At 36.4% G+C, this 26,293-nt stretch overlaps 1 protein-coding gene across 1 annotated transcript in view; it reads left to right on the top strand.

Annotated features, from left to right (window-relative positions):
• Window positions 1-26,293, top strand: part of LOC148956984 (uncharacterized) — a 247,290-nt gene that overhangs the window by 201,868 nt on the left and 19,129 nt on the right. Inside the window, exons 21-23 of the mRNA XM_089088075.1 lie at window positions 3,692-3,961; window positions 12,214-12,375; window positions 18,026-18,241. Of these exons, the coding sequence (XP_088944201.1) occupies window positions 3,692-3,961; window positions 12,214-12,375; window positions 18,026-18,241 (648 nt within the window). The remainder of the gene's footprint in view (window positions 1-3,691; window positions 3,962-12,213; window positions 12,376-18,025; window positions 18,242-26,293) is intronic.

Genomic DNA, 26,293 nt, shown 5'->3' on the forward strand with positions numbered 1-26,293 from the left:
ACCTCTCATGAATTGTTGAAGGACACTGTCATAAAATCACTTCTGGTTTCACCCTCTCCTCATAAAAAAAGGCTTTTGATACAACAATATATTGTCTAGATTGTGATAATTGAGTGGCTTTTAGTACCATAGTGAACATCACGAGAAAATTGTAAGTATACTAAGAAATTGTAAAAATAAAACCTGGTACTACTGGAATTTCTAACAAAGTGTAAGCCCTTCTTTTTTATCTACCCGTGTAAGGGTAGATCCCATATATATCTTATATTTTATATCTTATAATATCCTATATTCGGATAATAAAATGCATCGATGTTTCTTATTTGCACACGGTTATAAAACTGGCCTTTCAAAACTTATACAAAGTGCCAGTGTTTCGACGTTATCTAACATGCAAAACTTCCAACACCATAAGTATTGTATAGTTACGTTAGATTTTCGTTGTCATAGGGTCAGTGTGTAGTGCATTAAGTTAATTGTATTAAATAATAATAATATTGTAAATTAAATTGTTAATTAAATGATAATAAAATTGTACAGTATTAGTATTTAGGTCCTTAGTATATTTAAGGAATTTTCTAGCGCAAACATTGTTGATCAACAATTCCAAACTGAATTTTTTTTATCATCAATTATGGATGACAAATATTTTCGGGAAAACACAAGTCATTCATTTGACACAAGTCAATTCATTCAAATCATTGTTGGGTTTTTTCGACAGGTTTTAAACATTACTCTTAAGGGTATTTATCGTACTCATAAATAAAATTGTCTATGATTGGCATGCTTAACCAGAACGGTTGGATGTTCAGTCTAATCGGTTATTTGCTTGCCATGCAATTGTTTCGAACACACCATTTAAACCGCTCTCTGTCAGGTTTGCATGTGGATGCCACATGCTTATAAGAGTCATGTTTGCTTGTTTGCTATTTGTACGTCACATATTTGCCTCTTTTTCTATGGAGCAGTATCATTTTATCGGTATTCTTCATTATTTGCTCTTCTTTCTTGAACCCTCGGTAGAACCTCCTGAAACATTCTTTATAGTCCAACAAATATGTCACATATTTGTTCCATTTTTTGGAATCTGGAGCAATTTATCTGGAGCAATAAATTTTATTTTTTTTAACGTTAATTTAACAATTTATTTAAGATTTATTTACAATATTTATAACAATTTATTTATTTACTACAATTTTTAACATAACAGCACTGTAGTTGCTATTTTTTTTACTCAAGCTTTTACAATAGAGATTTATTCTTTAATAGTTGGAACTGCTATAAGTTGGTGCAGGAGACATATCAGTATCTGTACAGAAATCTTTCTGTTGAACCATTAACAGCACCTTGATTGATATCATATACTATACTATCAAATAGCTATATTATTTGCTAAATGTGTCTAGTTATCTAATTATTTTAATAGATGGCACTGCCGTAGAGCATCACTTTTGGCTTCTTCCAGAATTATAGGCGATCAGTTTGGGAAAAAAATGAATGTGTATTCAGAATGTAATTTCCTCAGAGTCATTTTTCCGCTATAGAAGCTTTTAGTGACGTTATTTTTGAGAAATAAATCTGAGTAAAGCTTCAAAATACAGAAAATTCATTGAAGTTTTATGAGAGCACGAAAATAGCTAAACCAAAAGTATTAGGGCGAAAAGGCCCTGGATATCTAACATGTGTATGTGAAAAACTGATTATTCATAACTTTAAAAGGAATAATAGTATAAAGGGAATTTGGTGCTGGTGCATTGTGCGGGCACCGCGAAGAAGTTAAGTTTGGTTAAGCTAATGAAACAAAATAAAATAGGATGAATATATAATAGTTTAGAAACAAACTTAGGCTATATATTTGCAAATTAGGGGGTGGGGGATAAAGTATAGCATATATTAAATACATAACCTAACCTAGGTACCTATTTCTCCCCTAAACCCCATAAAACAATCGTTTAAATATTGTAACTCATTGAGAAACCAGGGCTTTGCAATCATTTATCTATAGCGGTCATTTGCATATAGCCCGTTTGATGGGTTTTGTGACTGGTTTCCTTGAAACTGATTATAGCGGTGTAACAACATAATGCACCAGTACCGGGATTTTGGATGGCTAGAAATAGCAAAAAAGGAAGCATTTGTAACCTAAGACTACTTAATTCTTCAAAGAGTCGCGGAATAATACCTTATCTAGGCAGTGACAGATCCAGAGGGGGCGTGGAACCCATCCTCCCAAGATTTTTTTTGGCGCCCACATTCCTTGTTGTTTTTTCTTTTTCTTACTCTTTTTTATAGAATAAATTTGTCAATTTGGTCAATTATTAGCACCTTTGTCACATTCCCCCCCCCCAACATCTTGATAATTGGCACTTTTGTCACACTGCCCCCCCCCCCCCAAGATTTGCTATAGATCTGCCCCTGTCTCTAGGAGAATGCGAATGGCAAAATAAATGAAAGTATAAAAGTAACAAAGTTTCTTGATAACAGACTTAAAAGTTGGTTAAATTGTTGAAACTTTTGTTTGTATCTTTTAATCTGTTGCACTTATCCTGGCCGCATTTTAGTAACGCTCGGGAATATAATCAAAAACCCACCCAACTAAAGCACCAACTGTGTACCATATCAAGTTAGTAACTTTAAGTGGAAGAATGTTCAACTTTCAGACGTAAACATTATGATTGGCCAGTCATGGTGAATGTTTAAAATATATGTCTTTTTTTAAGAATTTAGAAAAAATGAAAGCTTTCAGCAGCTCTCCAATCCTTATAGTGAATCTGGTGAAACGCACAAAGATGTAATATTAGTAAGATTTCGTACATCATTTACTCTGCCAGTAGCACTTTTTGTACGTGGATCAATTTTGAAAAGACAGCTATGATTGGACAGTCAATATAACTGAAGAGCCTTTGAATATTCCGACGGCTGTGATTGGCTGTCCAGTTGAAACCGACCCTGCTGCAAACAGGGTGAATGATTTCAATCAAGCCGAGGCTTTAGAAATAGTTAAGGTTTATTTAGGCTTTTCAACCGAATTTATTTGAAAGGAGTTTTATATCAAAAGGTTTGACTTTGCTGAGGGTTGAATGTTACTGTCAAACTAATTTATTATACTCAAAAATAAAAATGCCATTATTACCAAAATATGTTGGGTTTTAACCCTGATTGAGTAATTCCATGCCTTTTATTTGTTTGAAGCTCGGTTATTTAAAGCTTAGCCCATCGAATATGTCACATATTTGCTCCCTCTTCTTTCGAGAAGCATTTTTAATACAAGTCTTCAGTTTGTATTAGTTTTGAGGTAATTTCTTAACTAATTTAGTTAGTTAATCAACCTTTAGATTAATTAATTATTTTAATTAGTGAGTTAACTAATTAGTTTATTAACCAATAAACTAAGTAGAAGATGATTTATTCGTTCTTCTTTCTTTAACTTTTGGCAAGTCCTTCTAGATTTTCTTCATTGTTCAACAGACATATAAGTACGTCACATATCTAGTCTTCCTTCTTTGGAGGAGTATTGTGTTATCAGAAGCAACAAGTGTTTATTAGGCTGTGGATGTTGCAACATAGTATTCTTACAGAGATGCTAGTTTCAAAATTTAAAGATGTTGTTTTAAAAAAAAGAGTATATATTAAGCTTTGTCTTAGTTTAATTTATTTTTAAATAACTATTTTGCACTATTTTCATTTTTAGGGTAAACGGGGTTCCCCTGGACCAAAAGGTGACGAAGGAAAACAGGGCACGCAAGGGGCACCAGGACCACGTGGTCCACCTGGTCCAGAAGGTCCAAAAGGCAACCCAGGTAATCCTGGGTTCCCAGGTCCTAATGGTGAACCAGGCCCACAAGGAGGAAAAGGTGAAGCTGGAAGAGACGGGGCTGATGGAAAGCAAGGTGAAACTGGTGCTCCTGGTGAAGCAGGACCACCTGGACGCCCTGGACTTGTTGGATCCCCTGGTAAACCGGTATGTTATTTATTGCTTCTGTTCTTTAACTTTTCTTTATTTTTTTCTTTCTATTACTTTATTTTACTTTTTTACTTAACTTTTATTTAAAGTGGTTTTGTTGGCGTAGACTTTGTGTCTAGCATTTTATTTATTGTGCTGTTGTTGTTTCGGTTACGTTCCTTAATTTTTCTTTAAGCTTCTTTTCTTTACTTTTTGAATTAATTTTCTCTCTTTCCTTACTTTCTTTAATTGTTTCATATATATAAATCCCATGTGAATTGGCTAGGTTATCCAAAATATGACTTCATTTTTTCACCGAAAGAGCAAAAACAAAGAATGCCTGGAAAAAGCCAATATTTTTTAAGGGTAGAATATTTTGGTGCGAGAAAAAGAAAACGAAGTAAGCTAGGAGAATAAGGCTGGAAAAAGGCTAAAAAAACACATTTTTTCGTAAACATCATTATACAACATTTATGTTGTCATTTGACAACAGCAACCTTATAAGAAAATCGAAATATATTTTCTTGTGATTATCTCTTCTAATCAGCAGTTGTACTAAACCAATTCTGCTCAAGTCATCCTCAGGGCTATACTGTGGTGTTATCCTCCCCATAGTATAGTGCAGACGGTTTGATATCATCTATTTTCCCTTCTTGTTTTGGTTTTATTTTTGTGTTTAAAGCTTTTTCCAATAGGCAATGATTAGAAGTCCTCCAAAAAAAAAGTCCCCCCAGATCCCAAATCAAATTCCAGTGAAAGTGTCATAGTGAAAGATACCCATCCTGGCTGGTCAAGTACCCTATCTCAAAGTTCTAATGATAGCTCCAATTCGGAGAATAGGACAATGATAAGTGTAGGGGCTAATGTAACCATAAATGATGATAATGGGTTTCAAGAGGTCCTCTCTAGAAGTTCTAAAAAAACGAAAAAATCTCCCCAATTAAAAGCATTTCCCCTCTCCCTGCCCAAGATCCTCCCTCCAAAAACTTAGGAATTTACCTTAAAATTACTCCCACTACCCCCTTTGAAATAAAAATGATCACTGCAATAAGAGTTGCAATTTTTAAATTGCTAAAATCAATGTTCTCTCTTAACATTAACCGTGATGGATCTCTGCTAATAGCTGTAGAAGATCAGAAATCAGCAGATACAATAATTAACCTTAAATCCCTTCTGAATAACCCAATTATTGCATCTATTTGGAACCCAAAACAATCACCAACAAAAATAGTAGTTTATAATGTTCCCCCAGAGATATCTACTCAGGAGTTAAAAGAAGGCCTTTCAGATAGGGCTGGAAACACAATCCCATTTGAGGATGTTACCCAACTTGGAAAACCCAACTCTAATGGCCTAAAAACTAGTAGATCCTTCTTATTCACACTGAAGGATAAAATTGATATCCCAGAAAAATTATTCCTATTTGGGCAAATCAAACCACACAAGGAATACAAACCTAAGCCTATTCAGTGTCAGAAGTGTTTCAAACTGGGACACACAACAAACAAATGCAATGAAATTCTCCAAGAGTGTAGTAATTGTAAATCTTTCCATCCTAAAGAGCTGACAACTTGTAACAACACTCAGCCTACATGCATCAATTGCAAAGGCCCACATGAATCTACAAATAAATCATTATGCCCTGCATACAAGAAAAGAGCTCTAACACTCCAAATATCAACAGAGAAGGCCAACCCATACCCCTGTGCAGCAATGGAAGCAAATGCTGCCCAACAATACCAAATAAAGCCTGTAATGAAACCAACCAAAACCCCCCCGGCCCACGCCCCCCCGGCCTCAAGCCCCCCCTCGAAATCCCCCTCTTCTAAGCCCCCTCGCGCAAAGCCCTATCAGAAGGAATCACCAAGCCAACAAGCCTCCTTGTCCGGTGAGATGAGGCCAGCCTGGCCCTCCCTCCCAAGAAGAAACAAACCAGAAACACTACCAGGAATCAATCCCTTAACCAAGAAACAGGATGCACTACGAAAAATGCAATCCCCAAATATATGCTTATTCATTCTAAACTGTAATGCAGTTCAGGCCATGAACATACATCAACTACAGAAAACAAAAATTATTGCAGAATTGGCAAAAATCTACATCCCAGATGATATGCTCATTCAAGCAAAAAAAGGTCTTGCTTTACTCTTAACAAAGCTGAACATTGATACACAGTCATATGAAGAATAAATCAATAACACAACGTTTATCAATACTCCAATTGAATGTAAGATCACTCACAGAAAATAAGCTAAATGAACTAATATCATTTATGAATAATAATTCAATTAATATTGCTTGCCTCCAGGAAACTCATTTAACCCAAAATCAACAAATTAAGTATCTGGGATATACTATTCTGAGAAAGGATAGATCTTCAGAGAGAAAAGGAGGTGGTGTAGCTTTATTAGTTAATAATAATATAAAATTTTGTGGCATCAATTTTCCAGATTTTGAAAATGATGTTGATGTAATTGGTATAAGTGTTTGGCTGAATAATTTAAAAACCTACATAATAAGCTTTTATAACCCTAATGGCCAAACTACAGATGCCAAGGATTTCTTTAATTATATAAATAATTCTAATATGTTAAAAAATATCATTATTTGTGGTGATTTCAATGCCCACAGCCTTTTGTGGGGGAATAAACCAGCAAATAAAGCTGGTAAATTTATTGAGCATATGACTTCAAATAATAATGAATTAGTTGTTGCTACCCCTCCAAACCTGAATACTTATTTCAACCCCAAAAGTGGCAATTTCTCCACAATTGACCTACAAATTGTGTCTTTAAATTTTTTGAACAAAATTTACCACTTTGCTATAGTTTGCTCCCTAAATGAACCTGCTGAAACTTTATCTCATACATCCAAATATATCAACACTAAAGCAAATGGTCTATTTTCCAAAATAAGCTAAATGATGAAATTACAAGTTTCACCCAAAGTTCATGCCTTTCTAACACAACAGTTGACACACATGCTGAAGCGTTGACATCTTTACTAATAAATACAGCTAATCATGCTATCCCCAGGACAACACCTAAGAAAACATTCCCTAAACAAATTCCTAAAGCATGGTGGACAAATGAGTGCCTAAATAAATGGAGGATAAAAAAGGCAGCTAGGACAGAATTCATAAAAAAACCAACACCTACTACATATTTAAAAAAATTACAAGCAGAATCTAATCTAAAAAGGACTATAATAGATGCTAAATATAAATACTGGAATAATTTTGCAAATAATCTCTCCAGAGAAACAAATGGGCCAATTATACATAAAGTCATAAGCCACATATGTGGGAAAAAGACTTCTCCCAACCCACTCCTGTATGAGCTTATACATAATAATACCCATTATGACAATGATAATGAAAAGGCTAACCTATTTGCAACTCTTTTTGTTAATAAGCTAACATCAAATAATCAAAGCAAACTGTCAACAATTCCTATGAACCCTTGTTACCAACCACGCCCAGGATCCGAGTACATAACTAATCCATTTTCAATCCAGGAATTGAATAATGCAATACATCATATTAGGTCCAAAACTAGCAGTAGCTATGACAATATACACCCTACATGGATAAAGAATCTCACACCTTCATACAAACAAGAACTGCTAAATTGTTATAATCACGCTTGGGCATCTTCTAGGTTCCCCAATATATTGAAATGTTCGTCCCTCCTACCAATCCTAAAGAAAAATAAACCAAAAGATAACCCTGAGTCTTATAGGCTCATAATGATTACACCTGTGATGGGGAAAATAATGGAGAAAATGATTTATCAGAGCCTCCTCTGGTTTGTTGAGAAAAATAACATGATCCCATACACTCAAACTGGATTCAGGAAACACCACTCCTCAACAGATGCTTTCATTTTGCTAACAAATGCAATAAATGAATCTTTCTAAAAAAATAATATCCTAGTGGCAGCTTTCCTAGATTTTGAAGGAGCTTATGACAATGTGAACAACCAAATCCTTTTAAATAAACTTGCAAACCTTGGAGTACCTCCTAAGCTAGTATCCTTTATTAAATCCTTCATAGAAGTGCGAAGTTTCATTGTTTGTGTTGGTTCAGCCTCTTCACCACAAAATACAATATCCAAAGGCCTACCTCAGGGAGCAGTCCTCAGTTGCCTCCTTTTTGCCCTATATCTCTGGGACATGAACCTACCCCACACGAATCTACAATATGCTGATGATCTGGTGCTATGGTCATCTGGCAACACCTTTCAGATAGCACAGTCAAATCTGCAAAAGTCACTTTTCCAGTTTGAAAAATTCTCTCAACATTCAGATTTACCCATTACACCCACCAAGTCAAAAATAATCCAATTTCACCGGAAGTGAAACCATGTTAATGCAAAACAAACTCTAAATAAAACAACTATTCCAGAAGATAATAATATTAATTACCTAGGTCTCATCCTTGACCAAAAACTTAATTTCCACCTCCACATTTCAAACACAATAAAAAAATGTTATAGAAAAGCAAATATACTAAAAAGACTTCTTTCCACACCCTGGGGTTGTAAGGAGAAAACTTTACTCCAATTTTATAAATCACATATAAGACCCCATATTGATTATGGGCTCAATGTCTATGGTGCTCGTGCAAAGACCCCGATGCAAAAAATTGAAAGAACACAAAATGATATAATACGTCTCATATTTGGTCTTAGGAAACCCACAAGCAACAAGTTTCTGCTTATGGATATTGGATTAACAACAATAAGGGAGAGACGTAGCTTTCTCTTGATAAAACATCTTACAAAAATTGAATCAAATAGCTCACACACATTACATAATTGGTTAAGAAATCCAGCCATGTATAGAGGTATTGCAGATGAGTATGCCAATATTCAAAAGAAGTTCCCTGTACCAGCAAAGTCTATTGCACCTACTTTCCCCCAATCCCCTCCATGGACTTGGTCATTTCCCATAATAAATACTGAATTTTCAAAATGGAATAAAGATTTAACCCCCATTGCTTTTGTCCAGAAAAAATTTGCAGAACTTAATACAATTACCTATAAAAATCACTTCCAAATATTTGTTGAAGGGTCAAAAATGGATGAGAAGGTTGCAAGTGGTGTTTTCCTTCCTCACCTGAAAATTGCAATGGGAGAGAGATTATTTAATAATTTATCTATAATGTCTGCTGAGTTAAATGCCATAATCATGGCATTAGATCACCTTAAGCAAAACCAACCTTTGATTGAAAATTCGAATAATATTATCATCTATTCCGACTCTTTATCAAGCCTTGAGTTGCTGGCCTCAGCTCCTCAATATAAGTTGGACATTGACACTTATCATTGTCTCAGTATTATTGATAATCTTGCTTCAAGTGGCATAAAAACTTACTTTCAGTACATTCCTAGCCACTCTGGCATAAGTGGTAATCATCAGGTTGATGAAATAGCAAAAAATGCTATAAATATTGACCAGCCAAGTGGGAGACCAATCTCAATTAGAGATATTTACCGATGGAGGCTATCAGATATTAATTTTAATAAGATCAATCCTATCCTTTCCCCCTTTCCCAATAAGTATCTTTCTAAAATTTATCATAGAATTCGTTCTGGAACAAATGGACTAAATTTCCTTGCATTCTCATATAAGGTTTCTAATTCAAGTGGTTCAATTCCCCTGTCCCCTCTCTGCAGGCATTGTAATATGAATAATGAAACAATTGACCATTGCCTATTTGAATGTAATATGCTGACGTCTGAACAACATACCTTGCTTTGTAAACTGTTAAAATGCTTCAAACACCACAAAATCCCACTATCAGCCAAGAGCCTAGCCAAATATACCTGCACACAAAGCATAGAAATCGACATCTATCATCTTATATTTGAACTCCTAGAGTCAAAAGATCTGCTGAAAGATATCTGAATATATCTAATAAATATGAGGCAATCAAGCCAGTAGCTCTGTAGCCCACAGAGTGAAGCAAAAGGAAAAGGGCTAAATAGTTTTACTGAAAAGCCCGCCTGCTCTTAAATAGAAGAAGAAGATATCACGGTATAGGGCAGTACCATAGTTGCATCATATATTTTCTTATTATGGGTGCTATCTTCTGGTAGAAAAGATATTGTTATAGCTAGCTTATAATTATCATCAGATTTGATTGCCTTTATTATCAGACTTTAGCTATTAGCAGGTTTCAATCGTTATTAAAAACAGAGTCTGGTCGAAAAACTTCCAATTTTATTTCCTTTTTTTACTAAGGTGTCATACATAAGAACAAAAACTCAGGATTTTTTACATTCATTTTTGTAAAGACTTTTGTTAAGGTCCGTTAGACACTCATTTTCGCCCTGTAGTCTGATAAAAGGAGCCGCTAATTCAAATTTAGTTTTTCAAAATACGTAATTTTTCATCTGAAGTTTCCCAACAAATTTTGAAATTTTGTTTAAATTCACAAAGTCGATCAGCTCCACATGTTTTTATCATATTTTACTCAATCAGAACGGGGGTCAGTGGCGTGACACTGTAAGTTCAGCCAGAGTCGACCCAGCTCTAAACGTTTACCTGGAGAAATATGGGGAAGACAGATAGGAAGGGTGTGCGAAAGCACAAGATGATTGGCCCCCAACGCCCATTGCACCTCCTGGCTTAAGGGCCAAGAAACGGCCCTTAAAGCACAGGATAGCTGTCCCCTAGACCTCCCTCCCCCTCCCCCTATTGAACTTCCTGGTTTCAGGGCCATGAAACGGAGATCATCACTGTTGGTTGGGACTATAAAGTCCAGTACTGTATTCTTTACCTTTACCTTGCAGCTGACCAAATAGTTTAGGAGCCTAAGCAGCCTTTGTAAGCTTCTAAATTGATTCCCTGGGACTTCGTGGGTATTTAGTTTATCAATACTGGCTATTTTTTAAAATTGATTTTTGTAAAGGAATTTTATTACCGATTAGAGTTCATATTTATGATTAGTTCTTAGCAGTTTACTTTTAATTCAGAGAGGCTATGTGTAAGCCCCCTTGGGTTCACTACTCATATAGACCGAAAATTCTTGCATGCCTTCGGTACAAAAGAAGGTGAAACTTGCCTATTTTTACATTCAAAAGCTGGAAGTGGGATGGTCGTTGGGTCTGGATAATTTTGAGCTACCAATGGAGCTATCGGCCAGTTTAGTTCTGGAGTAATGCCTATTAAAAATGCCTGCAAGATTTTGGTTCAAGTAATTTGCAATTGGGCTATTTCTGGGCTACAAGGACGATTGCGGCAGGATGTAACGGCAACGTGCCAACTTTTTGCCTCCAATAATGCAGGCTGAAAATTTAAATTTACTATTTGACTACTATAATTGCAATTATCGTGCTTCTCTGTGAGTTAACTGATAGATGAGAGCTATGGAGGTATATATTACATGGGTAAATCTAATGGGGCCGAGAGGCCCCAATATTTAAGGTTGTAGAAAGGGTTTGCGAAAGCACAGGATGGTTGGCCCCCAACCCGCCTTTGCACTTCCTGGCTGAAGGGCTAAGAAACAAAGATCAGCACCTCCGGTAGGGCCCAATGCCGCATTATTTACCTTTTATTTACCTTATGCAATATAGTTAGCAGTCATGGTTCTGGTTAGGAAAAGTTGCAAAAGATCCACCTTGGCGTCATTATGGACCTACAAGGACAAGTTTCTCCTCCACTGAAAATTAAGGAGAAAGGATCTTGTCGGAGTTGAGACCTACGCTTATCTTGTAACAACAGAATAGCTTCAGACTTTTTATTGAGTCTATCCTCGTCATGGTACTATTGTGGATAGACCAGAATCAAGGAGCTAGGAATTGCCCTTAGACCCTGCATGGTATATCAGACATCTTGCATGTAGACAAATGATACGTCGCAAGGAGACAGAAAATTTAGATTGACTTTTAGCTTCAAAAGACAAGTCTTTGGATGATAGGGCTGCCGGCAGTCAAGTACCTGGGATTAGTCATGATTTTTTATCATATTATAGCTATAAAAATATTTTTGTTATAGTTATAAATAATAGTTAAATTTTACTTATAGGTAAATTATGGTTAAACTATAAAAAACAAATTCAAAATGATTTTTTGTAATTACAGACAATGAAAGTATTTTCCTACTATTGCTGATGTGAAAAACAAATTTTCCAAGTTAATTATTTTTATTGAATTAACTAATTCAAGGCTCGTTGATATTATGTGAGCATTGTCAGTTTGTTATTTTTTTTGGAAGGAAAAAGAAAGCTATTATTAGAATATTTTCACTAACAAAATTCTTTTTAGGGCCCTGAAGGTCCAGCAGGCCCCCAAGGGAGTACTGGACTTCCTGGCGAGAAAGGCGACAAAGGATTGGCTGGGCCCCTTGGTCCTTCCGGACCACCTGGTGAGCAAGGACTTCCTGGACCACACGGACCTCCAGGTCTCAGAGGATCTCCTGGCCCAGCTGTGAGTATTTGATCTTTATTTCTACCCAGTTGAACATTATTCGGTAAGAAAAATTAGATCTATTGTCAAAAAGTATACACATAGTTATTTATTGTTAAGAAAAGAAATTGATATACTTCTGCAAAATTGTTTGTCAATAACAGGGTAGCGAGCTTCGCTCGGTAAAAAAAACAAACAGTTTTCTAATTGCTTTCGCAAAACAAACATTCGTTTCATTTTATTTTAGTCGCTGCAGAAAGTAAAACTATTAAGGTATTAGAAGTCTGGGTATTTGTGACGTCATTCATGCAGAAAAATACTTCCCAAAGTTAAACAAGACCCTATACGAGTTTTCCCAAGTCGCGACCTATCTAGATTGTTTGTCAAGGTACCCAGGATTTTTTTTTCGGAGGGGGTTTTACTCATTTTTGGGGGGGGGGGGTTACACAAAAAAAAACCTCAAAAATACATACAAAATTTGTTTATGTCAATTTTTGTTACGTTTTTACGAGTCACACAAACATTTCGGGGGGGGGGGGGTCAAACCCCCTACCCCTCCCCTTGGATACAGCCCTGGATACAAAACAAACCTTTTTTTCACACCAAACAACAGTAATTACCTTATTATGAACAATCTTATTAAACGAACAGCTGTCACCGAGCGAAGCTTGGTCCACTGGTTTACAAATTATTGTTGCAATTTTTCCTGCCGTAATGCATAGCATTTAATATGAAGCAATTAAGGATCTGAGACTCACTTAACAAATGTATTTCCCTAAAAGCTCGTAAGCAATGATATGTCAACAAATAAATCAAACAGTTCGTGGTAACGAACTGTAAGTAAGGAGCGAACCGGCCCAATTGTAACCGAAACTTTAAAAACTGAAATGTTGATACGAATAGATACATCAATAGAATCAGATTTGTATGCTGATTTCAAATATTTAAGTTTCATAAAGTTTAGTCTTTCCCGTCAAAAGTTATGCGCCTGAGAAAATTTGCCTTATTTTCGAAAAAAGGGGGAAACAACCCCCTAAAACTCCTCTTACTTGTTTCTAAGGCTTTCAACCCTAGCGTTAGATTCTGTTGATAGAAGAGTTTTAGCGAAGGTCTTATCCTTGTATGGTATACCAGACAAATACATTAAAGTAATTATGGTAGGAAATGAAGTTAGCGGCTGGTTTTGTATTAAATCAGGAGTTAAGCAGGCTTGTGTTCTATCCCCCTTTATATGGATCATTTTGATGGACTTTGTTTTAAGGAGCACAGGAAAGGCAATGGGAGACTACGGAATCAAATGGGGAGAAAAAACTCTCCTGGATTTAGATTATGCTGATGATTCAGGCATCATAGATGAACGTGTGAGCAAAATGAATGAGCTCTTAGAGGTTTTGCGAGTTCAGGGTGCTAGAATAGGTTTAAAAATTAATGTTTAGAAGACTAAGTCACCAAGTCTAGGAATAAGTGAAGATGAATTGGTGACTTTGGGTAACGAAAAGATTGATCAGGTGGGCGGCTTCACTTACCTTGTAGTATTATTAGTAAAAACGGTGGGAGCAGTGAGGACGTTAAAAGTAAAATAGCCAAGGCTCAGGGTGTTTTTTCACAGTTAAAAAAAAATTTGGAAGAATAGAAAGATATGTCTGCAAACCAAGATTAGAATATTGAAAGGTACAGTGATGACAGTGGTCAAATATGGCTCTGAAGCATGGGCGCTCCGAAAAGTGGATGAAGATTTACTAGATGTTTCCCCGAGAAATTGCCTACAGATTGCTCTGGGTACCAGGATGACTGACCGTATTTCAAACTGTAGGTTATATCAAAAATGTGGTTAAATCCCGCTTTATGGGGCTTTATGTCCCGCTTTATAGCCAAGGCTCAGGGTGTTTTTTCACAGTTAAAAAAAAATTTGGAAGAATAGAAAGATATGTCTGCAAACCAAGATTAGAATATTGAAAGGTACAGTGATGACAGTGGTCAAATATGGCTCTGAAGCATGGGCGCTCCGAAAAGTGGATGAAGATTTACTAGATGTTTCCCCGAGAAATTGCCTACAGATTGCTCTGGGTACCAGGATGACTGACCGTATTTCAAACTGTAGGTTATATAAAAAATGTGGTTAAATCCCGCTTTATGGGGCTATAATGAAAGAAAGGTTGAGATGGATAGGGTATGTTCTGCGGATGAAGGATGACAGAATGACAAAGATTGTTCTTTTCGGCCAGCCGTCTAGTGCTAAACGGAAAGCAGGTCGTTCTCGTGTGGGGTGGGAAGATGTCATAAAGACAGATTTAAGGGAAATGGTAACTTCCTGGGAGGGTGTAACGAAGGAGGCTTTGAATAGATTGGGATGGAGGAGGAACGTGCATAGCTGTGTTGGCCTGAAGCTGCTTGGTGCTGCGCTGAGTTGTTAGCAGTAATATTAATAGTTAGAGGGGGGAGATTTCCAAAGTCGTCACCTATCTAGATCGTTTTTTTTTATTCACACCGAAAAACGGTAATATGCCAAAATTCAGGAAAAAACTATAGTTCCGTTTCCAAGAAATTCCAATGAATAAAATTATTAATCGTTTGCTAAGATAGATGTAACATTAATATAGATCGGTTTACTTAAAGCACAAAACAAAATATAAAACAAAGTACTTACATCATCGTCCGCCGTAGAGCTCCATGACAAGCTGCTGATTAGCAAAGACAACTACACCTTCAAAGGAGAGCTATGACCTCTGACACTGTTTGATACAATAAATTTTTATGTTATTTTTGCTCATCTGTTACCCAATTTCCTTTTTTTTAATCTGGAACCCACTTCTACCAAAAACCCCGCTACTGCATCTATAGGTCTTTTTCAATAAAGACAAGATTCCTAGTTTTTTTTTACGATGTGTCGTCTTTTTTTTTAAATTTCGGTAATAAATTAAAACAATTAAATTTCATTTTCCTTTCCCTGGCCCTTTAAAGGGTTAAAATAAGAAATTGCAAAGGGATTAAAATGAAAATTAAATAAATGCATTTGATAATTGGAATAACTAAGCAACAAAAAGAGGTGTCACCTAAGGGTCTTAAAGCTCCCATGAAGCCAATGAAACATTTATAATGTACAATAACAAGTATGAAGTGATTTAAGATCAAATAGGGCTTTATTGAACCATGGTAAATCTGTTTAAGTTTTGTCAAATTACCAAACTTCCTAGCCTATAGCTTTAATTTTCTTCAAATCAAATTCCTACTAGAAAAAAAGGGTTTTCTCATCAATTATAACTACCTTTACAAAAAGGTTTTGTAAAGATCTTCTGACTTACGGATAGAGCCAAATGAAGGATTGACACATTAGGACCGACTCTTGAATTGTTCTTCTGATGAAATGACATGTAGTTGAGGATTGAAATCCGTGCTAGAGGGGAGGTATATCCCTCACATATTCATATCCATCATCGTTGGAAATTTATCCTGCAAGATTCTAAAATAGTCATAGTGAAATAGATGCACTGAGATCTTTGCCAGACTTTGAGTTTGGATGTCATAATGAAATTTTACATTTTTGCAACGATCATGTCTAATGAAATCGTTCTTTTGATTGACCTCTATCATTTTGGCAAATTGTGCTAAATTGTCAACTCAACTGTTTGTTCCCTTCCCAGATATTTGAAAAAAAGTATGCTAGTACCTTCAAGTATTTCAGTTGTGTCAAATTTGCTTATATTCTCTTCTACAAGTTCTCTTTCTCAATCACGGCCCTTTACGTGATATTTTCATTGAAAAGATGAAATTTGGTCAAATGAAGTCTAAAATACTCTTGAGAAAGCTGCTGGCTACTGCGTCCGTCTTCGTAACAGCAGTCTTTATCTGTTTTGCTTTCATCGAGAGCTGAGACCATTAAATAATACTTGCGTCGTAAATAATACTATTAATCGAATTAATAGTCCTAAAAAAGGACTAAAAATGGTTCCAATCCTTGGAGGCAACCAGGTCTATGATAAGCTTCGTAGACTGAAGTTATTTTTAATGGAAACGAGGTTTCCTTTAGTTCAGTCAACTAAATTTGTCTCCTTCGCAATGTCCCTAATGTATTATCTCCCCCACCCTGCCTGGTTTTGTCATTGCATTGACAACATTTAATAGTTTCTATCTACATGTCCCTTCCGAGCCGATAGTTCAGATTACGACATCAAGCTCATTGGAATGTGAATCATCAGGTCTTGTATCCACCTTCACAGTGTAAAAATGCAAATTCAAGAGTTCTCCGGGGATCTCTTCCCTGGCTTTTGACTAAAGTAAGTCAATTACCCTGTTTTGGGAGATTTCATGTAGATAGTTAGCACCAAGTAATTTAAGATCGTTTGCACACATTCCGCTGAAAATTTCATCTTTTTATTTGGCTTCCTGCAGAGGCTTAGCTTAAGTGACCCTACGAAGTTAGAAATCAATTTGACCATTATTGTCGATGAAATGAAAATAATTCAACAAAGCCATATTGTGCACACAAAAGCAGCTGACACAGATGATAATTGACAACATAATTTTATTTTATTTTCTTTTCGTTGCTCCTCACCTTGTGCAACTCCCACATATCTTCTGCCACCGAAGTCTTGGCATACCGGTCTTTTACTGGATCTTTAGAGGAACAATAATGCCACAAAGAAAAAGATGGATCTTTTTTTACTTTACTATAAGAACTGGTAATCTTCAAGCTACCTGAGGTAAAAGGGACCCTTTTTTTCACTGACGGATCAGTTGCAAATTTAATTTTTTTTTTTTTTTTTTGCTTGATTAAACCTACACGACAATTAGTTCCTTGCACAGCCTTAACACACAGATAATGCAGATCATATTTCAACCAAAACATCTTTTGTAGACTACTTAGTATTTCCTCGGATATTCTCATCAATGGCATTGAAACCAGACACTACTGATATAAAGTGCTTACTACATTTGAATTATTTGGCATGCTTTCAACTGGGAACTATAACCAGAACTGGGTAGTAGCAAAATTAGACATTTTTTACTCAGATGTTTGAAATGTGATAGTCGTCTCAGGAGGAAGAAAGACAGCTCACACTGTTTATGACCGAATAGAGTACCTAGAACCTGGCTGAGGCTAAAGTAAACAACTGATATAACTTACCAAAAGATAGGGTGGTTCATAAACACCATTAAAAATTCCAAATATTCTCCCCGGTGGTCGCTTTAAAGTTTCGATTTGGATGTACTAGGATTCCACTGTATGGGGGAATGATTTTTCTTTGTCTATGTCCCCAAAAACAGTAACTTTTATGGGAAGTATTCCATTTTGAATTTTACAATAATTAGCTTATTTTTTGTTAATCAAATTCATAAGAAGAAAATTTTGAATGAAAACATTTTGAAGTTTTACATATTTTTTTCTGAAATCAACATCCAAAACATGTTTGTTTTTATTTTTTTTTTTTTTTATCTACCAGGGCAACATAAATTTTCAAGTCAACCGTACTACAAGCAATTGTGTCGTTAGCTGAAGGTTTGTTTGAGAACAAAAAAAGAGTTTTTTATTTGGACAAAAACTAAATATTTTTAATATCCTTTCATTTAAAAGATTTCTCATTTTGAGCAGATTGTAATTTTAAATTTAAACTAGTGAGCTTAGTCAAGAATAATGTAGATCTTAAATTTACATTAATTTGTAATATTTTAGGGTGATGTAGGACCACCAGGAAAACCCGGAAAATCTGGAAACCCTGGCATTATTGGTGAAACTGGTCCCAAAGGTGAGAAAGGTATGCGCGGTCGAAGGGGTCCAAAAGGTCACAGAGGTGAACTTGGTGCTGCAGGAAGGAAGGGTGACGTTGGTGAAAAGGGAGAAAAGGGAGACAGAGGCATTGAAGGAGGACTAGGGCCAAAAGGTGAACCGGTAAGTGTTTTTTCTTCATTAAATGAATATAAAGCTCCTTACATACAAAAATAACGAATAAATATTTACAATTAGCACAAAAAAATTATATATATAATTGAAATTCTAAATGTGAGAGCTCATGTAAAACAGGGCTAATTTTTGTGATTCTTTTTATCGTCTGAAAACAGACAAAACAAAGCTTTTGGTGACCCTTCCATCTATTTGCTTCAACATTTTCAGCTTTATTTTCATTGTTTTTATCATTTTTGTTGTCATTTTACCTTCATTTTTACCAATTATTTTGATCATTTTAGGTAATTTAAGCATTCCTCTCCAAACTCAATGTATATAAGAATTTACTTTCTTCTATATAGTCCTGTCAATGTTCCAAAGTCGACTTACTGATTTTTGACAATTGATTTCAATATAGGTAAATGTAAAATGCTTTCAGCCGATATTTGTAATAATGACACCAAACAAAAAGGAAATAGAAAATATTTGAGTAGTTGTTCTTTAGAGTGATTAATTTAAAAACACTTTTCAACCAAATAATTTTTTCAAAGAAAATTAGAGCTATATTAAACCAAACACGAACATAAATAAAATAAAATAATACCTCAAGCTTAAAACGAACAACAGTCAAAATAAATAAACAAATAATCTTCTAGAATAAACAGAAATTACAATGAATAATCAATCTTTATTGAAAACAAGCAAAAATTATCTCAAACTGAAGTAAGGCTAACGAATAAGAGCTAAGGAGCTGAAGTAAAGCTAAGGACAAGAGCATCAGTTGCTGTTTATTGCAAACATATTCTATTTCCATCTGTATGTTTTTATTTTATATATTATCAACAACAAAAAAGAAAAGTAACCATAGTAGCCAAGATTATTGGTGATTTTGGATTTAATAGGACTATAAAAAAAAAATTGAAATTTGTTTTATTTAAATGCAGCACAAATGTTACTTTGGTTTTTAGAAGGCTTGAGAAGCGTTATTCCTGCTCCAGTTTGTGGAGCAGGAATTCTGTTCGTTTTAAGCTTGACTTTTTTCATTGCAATTTCTGTTCGTTTTAAGCTTGACTTTTTTCATTGCAATTTCTGTTCGTTTTCTGTCTCATAAACTTATTCACAATGATCCCCGTTTGTTTTAATATGGAATAATTATTTGACTTTATTTCCGTATCTCTAATCCAAACTAAGAATGAAGCCAACCACATTTTTTTCCTGTCGTTGATAAGCTCCCCCGGCCTCCAAGATCAAACTTAAAAATTTACTTGACCTCCCTATCTAATATTCCCTCAAAGATTCAAATGGGTGCCTTAAGACGTTAATTTATACCCGTTCTATACCCGTTCTTACTATAAAACGAAAATAAGGGAGTAGTTTATTTCCTCAGTTGTACCCGAGAAATTGCATATAAGCCCTTTTGACAACTTAGGTGCAAATTATATCTTTTGGGTTAATCTAACATCTCCTTTAAAACTTCTTAAGAAAATAAGCTTAATATGATATCCGTTCCCGAGATATTGCATATGCACCACTTTGACAACCTATATGCACACACTTTATCTAGATAAAGTTCAGCGCCCCCCTAACTTTCACTGAACGTTTCAACTCACTACCCTTCGCTGCTCCTGAGATACTGTATATATGTCCTTTTGACAATCATGATGTACTTAGCGTCTTTTGGTTTAGTTCACTATCCCTTGAAATTTCCAAGAAAGTTTAAACTTCATACCCTTATTCACACCTTAAATATTGCATATGCGTCTTTTTGACAACATAGATGCACTTAGTGTATTTTAATTTAGTTCAATATTCCCCTCAGCTTCCCCTGGTAGTTTCAAAATAATACCGTTAGCCTGTTCCTGAGACGTTACGGATTTGGACCTGCGACAACGCAGGTCCAAATTTTTAATTTAGTTTAAAATCCCCCTCGACTTTCCCTGAAAGTTTTTACTTAATACCATTAGCTGCTCAACCAGTCTTTCGAATGACGTTTTTTGACAATTTTGGTACAGTTGATGTTTTTTAATTTAATACATTCCGACCCTTCATGTTTCCTGAAAGTTTCAACTTATTCGTTACTGAGATATTGCAAATGCACCCTTGATGACCTTGATACAACCTTGATGCAAGTAGTTTCTTTTTTTTTGTTCAACATTCCCCACCTTGATTCGCTGAAAGTTTCAACTTAGCGCCCTTAAAAATGCCTGAGGTATTGCAGATAGGCTGTTTTGAAAACCTGGATGCAAATGGTTTCTTTTTATTTAATTCATTATTCCCCTCAAAATTTATGTATATTTTAAATTTAATATCCTTAGTCGTTGAGATATTTCAAATGCATCCTTTTGACGATGTTGATGAACATGGTGTCTTTTAATGTAGCTCAACAGCCCCTCCCCCACCATTCCCTGAGATTTTTGGCTTAATACCCTTAGAAGTTTGTGTGATGCTGTTTTACGCCCCTTGAACAACTTATCCTCCTGAGACCGGACCATAGAAATATTTTTCTGATTATGTTCATTTCTTTGTCGTTGATTTAAAAAAAAATCATTTTGACCATTGATCAACTAAAAAAAAAGTTGAGCCCCCCATCTCTCCCTCTGGAGGATGTCCACAGGTGTGGACATTAACTGATAACTGAGTGATAAGGGTTTTATTTAAATCAAACAAATAAATAAATCAACCACCAGAAGCAACCTTGTTTAGGCTATAAAGCCTTCAAAAAAAAATCCTGATATATACGTCGCTATCAACAACGTAAAACAATAAATAAATAAAAAAAGAAAAGAGAAAAAAAAGCCTGGTACAACATCCTCCAACTTAGTACAGCCCCCGCCCCCCCCCCCAAAAAAAATATAACTAATTTGGGTCCCTGTCAAGCTAAAAGTATAGTAAAAATATGTTTCGTCTATTAAAAGAGATTAGTCAAATCGTTGAAATAAAACATTACTCTTCATGAAATTTCTTGAAGCAGTTGTTGTCTCGTGTCAAGCAGAGAATGATTTTACACTGCAAGCACATCCATCTTGACCTTTTGCAGCATCCAGGCTTTCTGCACCGGGCTGCATTCGCCAAGACACAAAATTCTGGTAGATGCAGTGCAGGTCTGGCATATGGTGGAGGGATTGGCCTCTTTTTTACGCTAAAAGCACGTTGCTGATTTTCACCCAAGAGTTCTTCGTCGCTATTTTCTTGACCTCGTGACTCCGAGCTTCCAGAATTGAGCAAACACTCGGCAACGTTGAAAGGAAGGTCAATGAGTTGTTTGAGGTCACCAGAAACTTCTGGACTATGACCCTTCAGCTTATGAAATGCATTGGCTAGTGCAGCATCCACAAAATGATGAAACAGACGCACAGTCCATTTTTTAGTACGTGTCTCAAACCGGTAATAGCTAACCATGCGGTCCACAAGGTCGACCCCACCCATGTAGGTGGTGAAGTCGGAGACTACTTGTGGACATTTGACCTGCAAATAAGACCCCTGGCGCTTGTCATACCGTTTGACCTCTGTCTCCTTTTCTATGCCTTTGTAGTTTGAAGACAGGAGAACCACTTTGTTATCATACCACTGGGTCAAGGCTATTTTTCTATCTGAGTGCACAGACATGACGGAGGTTCCTCTGCCCTTTCTTTTCATTTCTGTTTCGGTAAAAAACGTTGGGCCGTCGGCGCCCAAACAGTTCTTCATGATAGTTCCGGTCGCATTTATTTTTCCTTCAGCCAGCATGTCGAGGAGCTTAACAGACGAGAAGAATCGGTCAAAATAGAGGTATGTACCTTCTGGTAGGATCTCAGACAAGCGCAGTACGATCCCAGATGACAAGCCATGTGCTACCAGCTCTTCCCCCAGGGTGGTGGCTCCCTGGTAGATTTGGAAGTCAAGTATCAGCCCTAAGGAGCTGTCAAGGACAAAATTCTTTAATACAACCGGATTGGGCTTGTTAGGGATATACTGCCTGAGACTCGACATACCCTGAAAAGGCATCATCTGTTCGTCAATTGAACAGTTCCTGTCACATGGCAACTGGAGACAGACATTCCTAAAGTTGTCAAGGATCGGCTGCACCTTCCAAAGTCTATTTTCGGTTTTTTCTTCGTCTGAGATTTCTGAATCAACAACGAACTTCAGATTCAACCGGATTGTGAAGAATCTGTCTCGACTCATCTTTTGCAATATGGCTTCCACCCTAAACTTCCCAGACCAGTACATGCGGATCCGAGGAAACTTGATGTTCCTAATCAGGATGACAATGCCAACAAAAAATTTCACCTCGTCTGGAGTTTCATTCAAGCTTTTGTGGTGGGCCAACTGATATTTGTAGTTCATACAAAAAGCTGTACGTTCAAAGAAGCTCTCCGGGTAATATTGCAAAAAGAATTGTTCTGGACTCCAGTTGTCGTGCTCCTGGAAGTTACCGGGGCCCACGTCCTGGCAATGATAACGATCGAACCGTGGAGACTTACTCCAGGACAAGGTTGCTGTTACTTTTTCAGCCTTCAAGCGTTTGGCACGGGTTGCTAAGGGTGTGTCATCATCAGATTCTTAACTTTCAACATCTGGTAGAACAGCATAACTGCTTGATGACGGAATGGCTGCAATAGCTGGTTCACCATCAGAGTCTGAAGACGACAAAGAGTGGTTTTTTATCCATTCCTCATCATCATCTAAATCAGAGAGGTCCAGGTCACTCTCATCGAGCATTCCGAGAGCGTCATCAAGGGAAACTACAACGAAGGAACAAGTTCATTAAGCTTAAAACTTATAGGTTGTTGCCAATTTAGTAAATAAAACAATCACTGGCCTCTGCTATCCCCAGTAGAATCGAGATTTGAACTAAGAAAAATCAACCTTAGCCTTTTACTTGATTGGAACCGCCTGTCCACAGACGTGGACATGGAGAATTTCCAAGTTCCAAAATATAGCACTTATCAAACTAACTGCTTTGAAAACTATCTAAGCACTGTCTACAATCAAGAGAGTACACCTGATTTTTCTCACAACTCGTTCTCACCACTTTCTTTTTTTTTCTTTTATCTTACCTTTGCTTGTTTTCATCTCCTTATTTTAGCCTTTTCTAGTTTGTAAAAACACCACTAAAAGTCGCAGAAACCTTCTAAAAAAATGACAGATGGCCTTTCAGGTCCAAAAAGCACGTTGAAACAACGAAACCTTTGCTACATGGCGAGGCCTTTGCACAAAAAATATTTTACGGGGATGTCCACATACGTGGACACCAGGTCTCAGGAGGATATGTATTGATTTTTCTCCACATGCCCTGAAAGTTTCTACTTGTTATCCTTTAATATTCCTGAGATGTCGCACATACGCCCTTTTCAAACTATGGATGCACAAAGTGTATTTTGACTTATATATGCGCCCTGAATAGGTCATGAAAGATTCAACTTAAAGCCCTCGACTGTTCGTGTTGTATGTAAGATAAGCCCTTTGTACCACTTAACGTCTTTTGTGGTTTTTTATGTTTCGTACAACATCCCCCTGTCTTCCCTGAAAGTTTCAACTTGATACCTTTCACCATTTCTTAGGTATTGCAGATACGCCATGTCTGGATGCAAATTGTGTCTCAGATTTAGTTCAAGTCCCCTTAACATTCCTCGCTCCCGAGATGTTGCAGATAAGCCCATTTGGAAACCTGGATGCATATACTATCTTTTTTTAATTCAACATACCCTGAAAGTTCCAACTTAACACCCTTACCTGCTCTTGAGATTTTGTAGATGCACTTTTTTGACAACTTTGATGGGTTTAGCCTCTTTTCATTTAGTTTTAAATCTTCCTTAAGTTTCATTGAAAGCTTCAACTTAATATTCTAAGCGATCACTGAGATATTCCACATTTGCCATTTTGACAACGTGGATGAAACTGAAGCCCTTTGATCATGTTCAATATCTCCCCCCCCCCCTCCCTCCCAACGTTCTACGTGAATTTCAATTTATTGCCCTTAATTGTTCCTGATATACTGCACTTACTCCCTTTTGAAAACCTATATACTCGTAGTTTCTTTTGATTTACTTTAAAGTAAATCAAATTTCAACTTAATAACCTTAGCCATTCCAGAGTTAGTGCTTGACCGAGAGCGCTCTTTTGACCTCCGGGATGCATGTAGTGTCATTTTATATGGTGTAACATCCCTCTGAACCTTCTCCAAAAGTTTCAAGTTTCTACCTTCAGCCGTTCCTGAGATAGCACGGATAGTCCTTTTGACAGCGTGTTTACATATAGTGCCTCTTTTTAATTCAGCATATTCTGAAAGTTTCAACTTAGTACCCTTACCTAATTCTTAGATCCTCCATATTTTTGTAGGAAGAGCCATTTTGGGCCCATTTTGCACCTCAGGATCAAACATGTCCACTTTTCCCAATAAGAAAAACATCTATATAAACACTGGACAGCTTCCATAACTTACAGTCCTTGACTCAGAGGTTTTGGAGGGCATGTCATTCACGGAGGCATAGATAGCTATTTGGACCTTGCGACTGTTTTGAACAAAATAACTATGCCTAAATTTTAATCAGATGCTTTGGGGTTGGTGGGATTGGGGAATTTTCGGGGTTGAGAAGGAGGTCGGATACCTCAATTCAATTTTAACTTTTAAAAAGAACATTATAACTTTTAATTTATAATAGAATGAGCCCCTCCGAAATTTTTTCAACAACTCCTTCCATATCTGACGGTCAAGCGAAAAATATCGCGCTGTCCATGATTATTCCAAATAAATTTTAGTAAAAAAAATCAACTAAGATCTATCCAAAAGAAAAAGAGAACAAGAAGAGATTACAAAAAAGAGAAAAAAGTTATGCCCCAGGGGCATATAAGGTTTTCATGGAAGGGGTGGTCGTACAAACTTTAGAGGAGGCTCGTATATTCGAAATTCAAAGTTCTAGTTCTTTTTTAAGAGGCTAAAGTGTTGGAGGACAACTAGACCCCCTACGCCCTCTTTTCCCCAAACGCATCTGATTGAAATTGTTAAATAGCCATTTTGTTCAAAATAGTCCAGAGAACATATAACAATGCCTTCAGGGTTGACACAATCCCCCAGAGTCCTGTGGTAAGGGTTGAATATATTATTCAGAAAGGTATACACGTTTGACCTTTACTTTCCAAAAAGATGAAGGGTGTTCAGATGAGCCTTTCAGAGAAGTTGAGGAGAGTGTTGAACTAAATCAAAATACGTTATGTGTATATGGGTCGTCAGAAAAGGAAACTCAGGAATGACTGAGTATATTAATTTGAAACTTTCAAAAAATTACAAGGGAGATGATCAATTGACCAAAAAGGCAACATTTGCAGGCTACTACTACTACTACTACAACTACCCCCACTACTACCTCTACCACTATTACAGCTAAAGCTACTACATCTGTAGCGAGTAATGCCGAGGCTTAGGATATTGAAATGAACATTTCAGGAAAATTTGAGTGGAAAGTTCAACTAAATCAGACCATACTACGTGCATACAGATTAGTGATGGAGGCGTAACAGCAATATTTTTGGAACGGCTTGCCGTATCAAAAGGAAATTTCTGGATCATAACGAGCGGGATGTTCAACTGACCAAAAAATAACATTTACCTGTTACTACTGCTATGAATACTGTTGCTACTACTGTTACAACTACTGCTGCTACATTACTATTACTGCTACTTCTGTTCCTATTACTACCACTACTACCATGATACTAGTACAATTAAGACCATGCGTATAAAGGTGAAAACTTATAAAGGCGACAGAACATTGAGAGGGAGTGTGAACCAAATCAAAACACACTATGTGTATGCAGACTGTCAAAGAATGGATTTATCTTAAGAATGAATTTTGGTATTAAGTTAGGATGCTTACTTTCGGAGAAGGCTCAAGGGGAAAAGCAATTGACAAAAGGGTAATATGTGCATCCTTCCCGTACTAATACTACTACCCCTTCTACTTTTACTGCTGCTGCTACTACTACAACCACTGCTACTAAAATACTCCAACTACTACTTCAATTGGGACAATTTGTAAAGCTTTGAGTATTCAGTTCACCTTCCAAAAGGGGCTTCAA

The sequence above is a fragment of the Artemia sp. Qi Xiang Cuo genome, chromosome 1 (genome assembly GCF_049724085.1).
Source record: "Artemia sp. Qi Xiang Cuo chromosome 1, ASM4972408v1, whole genome shotgun sequence".
Taxonomy (NCBI): domain Eukaryota; kingdom Metazoa; phylum Arthropoda; class Branchiopoda; order Anostraca; family Artemiidae; genus Artemia; species Artemia sp. Qi Xiang Cuo.